This window comes from Zingiber officinale, chromosome 7B (genome assembly GCF_018446385.1).
Source record: "Zingiber officinale cultivar Zhangliang chromosome 7B, Zo_v1.1, whole genome shotgun sequence".
Lineage (NCBI taxonomy): Eukaryota > Viridiplantae > Streptophyta > Magnoliopsida > Zingiberales > Zingiberaceae > Zingiber > Zingiber officinale.
The window spans coordinates 7,399,225-7,408,303 of record NC_055999.1 but is presented as its reverse complement, the minus strand read 5'-3'; the positions used below and the strand labels follow the sequence as shown (position 1 = coordinate 7,408,303).

General features: G+C 38.4%; 1 protein-coding gene across 2 annotated transcripts; it reads right to left on the bottom strand.

Moving 5' to 3' along the window:
• Positions 1-432: 432 nt before the first annotated feature.
• LOC122005232 (transcription factor MYB59-like) lies at positions 433-2,300 on the bottom strand. Of its 2 annotated transcripts, none has more exons than XM_042560189.1 (3): positions 2,050-2,300; positions 1,785-1,914; positions 433-1,009 (listed from the first exon to the last, which is right to left on the bottom strand). In XM_042560189.1, the coding sequence occupies exons 1-3, from the start codon at positions 2,171-2,173 to the stop codon at positions 661-663; spliced, it is 603 nt and encodes a 200-aa protein (XP_042416123.1). In that variant the 5' UTR covers positions 2,174-2,300; the 3' UTR covers positions 433-660. The 2 variants fall into 2 exon arrangements, with proteins under 2 accessions (XP_042416123.1, XP_042416124.1); XM_042560190.1 differs by having other exon boundaries at positions 2,057-2,214.
• Positions 2,301-9,079: the final 6,779 nt, after the last annotated feature.

Below are 9,079 nucleotides of genomic sequence, written 5' to 3'. Positions count from 1 at the left end.
TCTAACTGTTACTTTATTTTATCCTTTGAAAAAGCAACATTTTAAATTAAGTTTATTGAAAAAAAAAATACTAATGCGGATTACATTTAGATATCCTCCATTTTAACATTTTCAATAACACGGTTTCAGTGTTCAATTATATATTCTGATAGAAAGGAAGTCTGACCTCATTTTTGTCTGGTGTTGAAGCACTAGCCGCCCTAAGTTTAGTCTAAAGATAATTCATGCACAGATCAGCCAAAGCCCCCACTAACATTACAAGGCCACCAAGCTTTTGGAGTAGTGCACTTATGTCTTGTCACAACCACTGTGCATTATCTTCCTCTCTATTGTATTTTTTTTGTATCATAATTCAGGTATTATCCTTTCACAAGAAAAATAATAATAAATAAATAATCTGAACAAAAAATTTTGACCAACCAGAGTTCAGTATGTGAAACAAAAGGTTTCATAGAACAAATCTTCATGTCATAAACACATCGTCTTCATGTCCACTTTGTCATCAACAAACAAGGCTATAAGTTCATAAAAGGATCCTATTTCTGAGTCCTAAATCAAGATTATATTACAAAAGCAAATTGGATATGGACAAAGCAAGAACAGAGCCAATTAGTTAATCCATCAGCGATAAGTAGACGAGCTATTTGCTTGGCTTGAGAGTTAAAACTCGTGCATGAAATCATCATCCATACTCGTGTTCATCTTAAGCTCATCATCTTCCACCTCGCAAAATGATTCAGAGGCAGCAATCTCATCCCATATCTGATCCATGTTGTAGACCTTCACGCCCTCATGCACTTCAAATGCTGCAGCTGCAGAAGTACCTTCTTCCACCATGCTTTCTATCTCATGCTTTGATATATTAGCAGAGGAAGATGATGAAGATGACGAGCAGGACGGTGAGCTCAACAGATTCAGCTTTTGTGCCTTCTTGCGCATGTGAGTCCTCCAGTAGTTCTTGATCTCGTTATCGGTACGACCAGGGAGGGAACGTGCAATCTGAGACCACCTGCAGTTTCATCATGCATGATGAGTAATAACTAAGACTGGAAGCTGTGGTTGCGCTACATAGTAAGATTAATTATGTCTCTTTTACCACTGAAATTGTGCATAAAATGGATCAAAACTATGCATGCACTTGGTGAAGCGGAGAACTAATTGTGCAGCTCAACTATCTCCAGGTTTCAATAAGAGATCACTTTCAGGTTGCTTCAAGCCTAAATTTCTCTTTATCCACCAAATTTCAATTAAGAAACTAGAATCAACATAAGCGAAAGGATATAAATACAAACCATTTCTAATATGTAATTATATGAACAAAAGGAAAAAAAAAACACACACAGTAAGTAAACTTTCATTTTCTATACTATAGGATGAAACAAAAAGTGAACTGTCCTGTTTCTTTGATTCTTGTGGCTCAAGAAAAAGAAAAAGGATGAATGCTTCAATCAAACAAAAATCCTAGTTTTCGCCCATAAATTTAAAAAGTTTCTAGTATTCCAAACACAGAGAATAATAACTAAACTATGGATTAAACAGTGGGATGTCAATTTCAATCACCTAAAACTACTCTCCCAAACAAACTGCAAACTTTTTTTATACAGGGTATGTTTAACCAAGGAATAGAAAGATCAAATCTTGGCACGTATCATACAAGTTAAGAATTTCAAAGACTTTGTTTTCCTCTAAAATCCAGGATTCTTAAATTCAAGCACAAAATTAGCTCAGCAGAAGATCACAAGGGAAAAGAACATCCTTTAGACTACTCATGTAAAGGCTCAAACCTGTTGCCCCATTCGGCATGGAGTTGGATCACGAGCTTCTCTTCCTCAGGGGAGAATCGGCCATGCTTGAGTCCGGGATGAAGGTAATTGATCCAGCGCAGCCTGCAGCTCTTCCCCGGCCTGTTGAGCCCTACAACAACACACATACATCCGCGCAACCATGCAAATTAACTCAAAACAAAAACATTACGTCGATCATGGATCGCTTCCTAAAACCCTAATTAATGGTCGGTCGCCTCCATGGATCCCCCACCACCGCTCAAACCTGATACCTGCGCTAAGTAATCCCATCGGCGTTCGCCGAACAAGCGCACGAACCACACCAGTCGCGCGTCCTCCTCCTCCGTCCACGGGCCTTTCTTCGTGGCCGTCGCCTTCGCCGTCGCCATCGTCGCCTGTGCCGCCCACGGGACAATTCTAGGGTCAAACGTGGGTCGAGCATTCCATCGAAGAATTTATAGGAGGAACGCGCTGTGTTTTTTTTTCCTAACATTTCGACTGTTTTTTCTAACATTTATAGTGTTTTTCTAACGCACTACATCAAAACGAAAACAAAAACTAAAACTAAATTGAATTTTGACATGTATCTCTCTGTCGGCGTTGGATTACTGCTAATCTTTTTATCTGATACGGTGATAAATAGATCGCTAAAAAAGGGATTAAAGTAAGAGAACTTGCTAAACTGTTGATCAGGCTAGTTTGGCCGAGCGGGCCTCACATCATTGGTCGAATATGAAGTGCCAACCGGATCACCTAAACGGTTCATGTGACAAAAGGCGAAATTGCTCGCCCCCAGCGCCCCCGCCGCACCCGACCCAAGGCCATTACGAGGGAGGTAAATCACAGCATCCTGAGCGAGCATGTGGCAGGTGGAGTGAGTTGCACAGGGACCAGGGATTTACGCCCCGACTACCCTGAGTTTCGACCCCGCGACCTCATGTGGCAAGCATCCCACCACATACCAACTCGGATGACCTGTGGGGTCACCCAAACGGTTCGGAATTTACAGATGGAAGTTTAAAGCTAAATATTATATAATTTATCCCGCTCATCATCTTATCTGATCGGACTTAAAGATTGATTGGACATATTGCGTCTCCTTGATAAAATGAAAGGTTGAGTGAAAAATGAGTTGCTGAGTGCTGACTACATTTTGTAAAGTCGAGCTAGCGATTTTGTTGGATCCCGTGGTAGTTTTGATGTGATCAATCAAGTTGGTTAGGTCCTGCTGTGTTTGATCCCTGTGTCTGAGTGTGCAGGAGCTTAGGAACACAGGAAGTCGAGCGGAAGATGCAGCTAGCGAGAAGGATGACACGGGAAGGGAACCGACAGGCTCGGTGTGTCTGAAGGACGAGAGAGCTGTGGAAGAGTACTCTGGTGGGCGTGAAGAGCGTGCGTGGCGTTCGAGGGACGTTAAGCCGGGACGGAAGGCTGCTCGAGGAGAAGGCCGGGAATTGGGTTCGGGTGAGTCCTATTCCGGTTGGCCGCAATCACCCAAAAGAACGGAGCGTCGGAAGCTGGAAAAACCAAGCTGGAAACTGTGCTGCCAGCTTGGAGGCGCCTCCAGCAGGCTTGGAGGCGCCTTCAACCCTGTTGAAGGCGCCTTCAACAGGTCACTTTTGACCGTTTGCGTTGCGGATAAAGTTTTATCCGCTAACCGAACTGGAGGCGCCTTGAACCTTGTTGGAGGTGCCTTGGACCCTCAGGATAGACTTTCCAGGAGCTATAAAAAGACCCCTGGAACTAGGAATTCAACGACAACTCAATCAATCAATCTGTAAGCAATTCCTAAGCAACTAGTGAGCTTCCAAAGTGTAAAAGGCTTCTCCGCCTTCAGAGAAGGAGATTTTTCTTACTGCGCTTTTTCTACTGTCCTGGATTAACAACCTCCTTGGTTGTAACCAGGTTAAATCCCTGAGTCTTTTCTGTTCCTATTTCTTTTTCTGTTTCATTAATTTAGTTGCTGTTATTTTATTACTGATTTAAATTCTGAGTTGAAATCCGAGGAGGGTAGTTTTTTTTTTGTTTTCAGCAATTCACCCCCCTCTTGCCGGTCTCCGCTGCGCCTACAATTGGTATCAGAGCCTGATCGCCTTAGAAGGACTAACCGCCAACTGAAGTACTACGATCAAGCTGATGGCCGGAGCAAACATCTATCCCTCGAAGTTCGACGGAGACTTCGCCACATGGAAGCGCAAAATGGAGGTATTTTTTAAAACCGAATTTGACATTCTTTTAATAATGAAATATGACTATGCAGTTCTGAAAGATAAGGAGGAAAATACCTGGACGAAAAAGGAGCAAGCATATTTCGTCGCTAACGGAAAGGCTGAGTTCCACCTACTCAGCGTTCTACCGCCTCAGGAGGTAAATCGGATCGGAAGCTACGACTCCGCGAAAGATCTCTGGGAAAAATTCCTGGAGCTTCACGAAGGTACTTCCGAAGCGAAGCTAGCGAAGCGCGATATCCTCCGGAAAGTTAATGAACCTCCGGATGAACCAAGGCGAGAAGGTAGCGCAACTCCAAGCGAGAATCAAGGAGCTGATAACGCAACTAACGAACCTTGGAGAAGAGGTAACCAACCGGGATTCTATCCGATACGCGCTCAATGCCTTCCCGAGAACTCCAGAGTGGACCTCCTTAGTAGATGCGTATTACATCTCTAAGGACCTCGAGGTAAGTACTTTAGAACAATTATTTTTCACTTTTGAATTTCATGAATCTCGAGTGTTAGAACCCAACGGAGCAGAGAAGACAAGTCAGAACATTGCCTTAAAGGCAAAGATGAACAGTTCTGACTCCGAAGCCTCAGTCGACGAATCCGAAGCGGCACTACTGGTAAGACGCTTCAATAAGTTTTTCAGTACTAATAAATTTAAATCGCAGAGGCATCATCGAAAGAAGAGGATGGTTCGCTGCTATAACTGCAACGAAAAGGGGCACATCAAAGATGACTACCCAAAGCTAAAGAGAAAGGAGAGAGAAAGGGAAAAGTCAAAATACAAGAAGCCAGAACCCTCCAAACACAAAAACCTAAAGGCCACGTGGGATGATTCGTCATCCTCCGAATCGGAAGTCGAAGAATTCTCGGGACTAGTACTGATGGCCAACCATCAGCTAGAAGAAACGCCCAGCTCAGAGATGAGCATCGACGAAGGGGGAGGAACGTTAGAAGAAAGCTGTAGTGAAGAGGGAGCATCACCAGATCAGGTAAGTAAGGTATGCAATCTAACCCTGAATCAATCTTTTAGATTTATTAAAGCTCTTTATAGAGAATTAGATAAATTAGAAAAAGAAAATAAAAATTTGAAATCAGAAAATGAAAATTTAAAATTAAATATTAAAAAATTAAAAAATGATGCATGCCTAAAGAAATTTTCAAAGTCAAAAATTAGAATTTATGGTAAATTAAATTGGTATATAAGGAAGCATCAAGGTCAACTTAGGAAAATACCAAGAAACTATGTACCCCCTAGATTTTTGAATAATCTTGTAGGAAGGAACCTCTATTTGGGTTCCAAAATCTGTACTTAATTAATTGTTCAAAAATTAAAAGTTTACAGTGAGAAAATTAAACATTGAAATTCTTTATGGAAGCTTTGTCTAAGGAAGTGGTTGTTGCTCCAATAACCAAGAAGGTCTAGTGCCTCGCCACGACCTGGAAGCTAAAATATTGAAAGAAAATGTTTAATTAACTTTCTGAAAAAACATTAAACAAGAATTAAATAATACTTTGAAAGTTTATCAAATATTTATTAAAATAAACAAAAATTCTTTAGAAATTTTTTTAAAATTCTAACTTAATTTTTTTTTTTGGGTTAGAAATTTTTTTCTGGAAATTTCTACAAGTTCATTCACTTGACTTAGATATTTTTTTTGGGAACATTCAAAAAGTTACTTAGGATTTTTTTTTTTTGCCTTAGAATTTTTTTTTTAAAAAAAACTTAGGATTTGTTCTGTAAAATTCTAAAAAGTTCATTTTTCTTTCTTAGAATTTTTTTTTGAATTTTTTTCAAAAATTCAATCTTACTTGAAAATATTTTACTTAACACCCCATTTTTGATGTGATCAAATGGGGAGAGAAAAGTACAAGTTTAGGGGGAGTTAGATAAATTTAAAATTTCTTTTATTATTTTTATAAATGTTTAGGGGGAATTAGACAAATTTAAAATTTCCTTTATTTTTATAAAAAGTGTTGCAATTTTACTAATTGCAAAAATTATGTTTAACTTGTTAGTTTAGTAATTTTTCTTTAAAATTACTTTGTATGTCTTTTTTAACCCTAACTTGAACTTGGGTTGATGCACATCAAAAAGGGGGAGATTGTTGGACCCCGTGTTAGTTTTGATGTGATTAATCAAGTTGGTTAGGTCCTGCTGTGTTTGATCCCTGTGTCTGAGTGTGCAGGAGCTTAGGAACACAGGAAGTTGAGCGGAAGACGCAGCTAATGAGAAGGACGGCACGGGAAGAGAGCCGACGGGCTCGGTGCGTCTGAAGGACGAGAGAGCTGCGGAAGAGTACTCCGGTGGGCGTGAAGAGCGTGCGTGGCGTTCGAAGGACGTTAAACCAGGACGGAAGGCTGCTCGAGGAGAAGGTCGGGAATTGGGTTCGGGTGAGCCCTATTCCGGTTGGCCGCAATCATCCAAAAGAACGGAGCGTCGGAAGCTGGAAACTGTACTGCCAGCTTGGAGGCGCCTCCAGCAGGTTTGGAGGCGCCTCCATCATGAAGGCGCCTTCAACCCTGTTGAAGGCGCCTTCAACAGGTCACTTTTGACCGTTTGCGTTACGGATAAAGTTTTATCCGCTAACCGAACTGGAGGCGCCTTGAACCTTGTTGGAGGCGCCTTGGACCCTCGGGATAGACTTCCAGGAGCTATAAAAAGACCCCTGGAGCTAGGAATTCAACGACAACTCAATCAATCAATCTGTAAGCAATTCCTAAGCAACTAGTGAGCTTCCAAAGTGTAAAAGGCTTCTCCGCCTTCAGAGAAGGAGATTTTTCTTACTACGCTTTTTCTACTGTCCTGGATTAACAACCTCCTTGATTGTAACCAGGTTAAATCCCTGAGTCTTTTCTGTTCCTATTTCTTTTTCTGTTTCATTAATTTAGTTGCTGTTATTTTATTACTGATTTAAATTCTGAGTTGAAATCCGAGGAGGGTAGTTTTTTTTTTGTTTTCAGCAATTCACCCCCCTCTTGTCGGTCTCCGCTGCGCCTACAGATCTCTCGGCCAAGTGGCGGCTGGTCAACCTACAGTAGGACCCATATACCTATCGTGTCGTACTTTTTTGGAAGTTTGTGTTAGAAAGAACAGAGAATATTCCGCAGATAAATCATATTTTAGAAGCTTTCAGCCTGTTAAATCATAAAGATTTACACGCTGTTTAAAGAAAGGTGTCAGAAATACTTTATGACCTATCATTTCTTAGGAAAGTTTTTAAAAATGTACTAATGCTCTGAAATGTGTGCATAACGCAACAGTAACACTATAAAAAGGGTCTCTATCTACAGACATAGGTATGTGATGCTTCATATTTACACAAGTTTTTTGCTACAGTTTGCTTCTACTATTTTCTTCTTCCAAATCGATTACTGACTTAAGAATCAGAGGGCCAACGTTAGGGACCCCTTCCCTGGCCAACGCTAATGCTCTCTGTGTTGCAGGATAACTCGAAGTCTTCATCTAGTCAATGCTGGAGCCACATTCTCAGCCAACCACCTTCATCACTTTCGAACAGAGATCATTATCTTTATATCTTATTTAATGTCGAGATGTAGCAGAAGGGTATTAAGTTGTCACTCAAATATTTATAGTCATTTATATGAAATGTTTTTCTAAATGAGATGTGCAATCATAGGATGTTGGTCTTTTGGGCCGCTCATCATAAGTGCTTTCCGATTTATCTTGATGACACTTCCGTGGTTACCTAATTATTATTTACATATATTCCACAAAAAAAAAATGTATAAAAAATAAAATATAAAAAAAACATGTAGTTATTTAAATGATGAATTGTTCTAAAATCCCTAATAGTAAATTCAACTTCCTCCTCATCCGTCTCTATATTAAAAAAAACTTTATTCTAACTCTCTGCCTATATATATATATTTTTACTTTTTTTACTTTTTTTTTTTACTTTTTATTAATATATATCAATTTACTTAACTGTCTTTAGTTTCTTTAGATATAAAAAGTTTGCCCCCAGGGCGTAGCGCAGACGGTGGACGCATGGTATCTCTGGCGTAATGGTCAGGGGTCGATTCTCAAGAACTGACGACCTGGGGTTTACCCCGCCATGCGCCTATGGCCTGTGTACCTGCATGAACCTCCCTCCATATCCGTGGGGCCGACACTAGGGGGGCCGCTAAGGTAGCGGATCTACCTTTTTTTAGATATAAAAAGTTTAAAATGAGATATAATTTTCCCAACTACAACATATTTAAACAAAAATATAATATATTTTCTATCAAATTTAGCACGATTTTTTTTTTTCATTTGACCAATCAATTGATGTATTCGATTCTAGTTAAATGGTGTTGAATTTGTGAGGATTATACCATTATTTTTAGACCAAAATCTCTCGTTATTTTTTATAGATACAAAAAGTCTAAAATAAGATATAATTTTTCTTAAATTCAGTATTATTTAATTAGAATCGAATATATCAATTAATTGGGCATGCGAAAAAAAGTCGTGTTCAATTTAATAAAAATATATTAGATTTTAAGTTAAAATGTACTGAATTTAGGAGGAATTATAATTTATTTTAAAATTTTTTTATCTATCAAAAATAAAAATAATTAAATAAATAGGCATATATTAAAAAGTTGAAGTAAAAAAAACATTTACATATAGAAAATGAGAATAAATTTTGTCTAACACAAGACAGGACGAGAAAGTTGAATTTTAACATAGGGAGTTTAGGATAATTTAGAATATAAAAGAATTAAAATTACTTTTTTATCAAATCTTTTTTTTTTTTTAAATTTTAATTTAATCACCAATAAATATGTAAGCTGTCACAAAATCACAAAAATAGATCTGAATAATTTTCATTTTTTTATACCAATATATTTTTAAACTAATATTAATATTATTATATTTTAGCATTACGTGACATAAGTATTATAAAAATTATATTTTCTATATAATTTTGTTATTGAATAAATTATAATTTAATTATCTAACCATAATTAAATTATGGATTATCAGTCACACAAAGTGGACCAGAGATCTATCATTTTACGAGCACAGATTTACTGGATCGTAATTTACGAATGGATCATTATATC

Excerpts from the sequence above, each read along its gene's own strand:
- LOC122005232 (XM_042560189.1), bottom strand. The coding sequence starts at position 2,173 with ATGGCGACGGCGAAGGCGACGGCCACGAAGAAAGGCCCGTGGACGGAG. Across the intron at positions 1,915-2,049 it reads TTACTTAGCGCAGGTATCAG|GGCTCAACAGGCCGGGGAAG; the intron begins GTTTGAGCGGTG and ends GTGTTGTTGTAG. Across the intron at positions 1,010-1,784 it reads CATGCCGAATGGGGCAACAG|GTGGTCTCAGATTGCACGTT; the intron begins GTTTGAGCCTTT and ends ATGAAACTGCAG.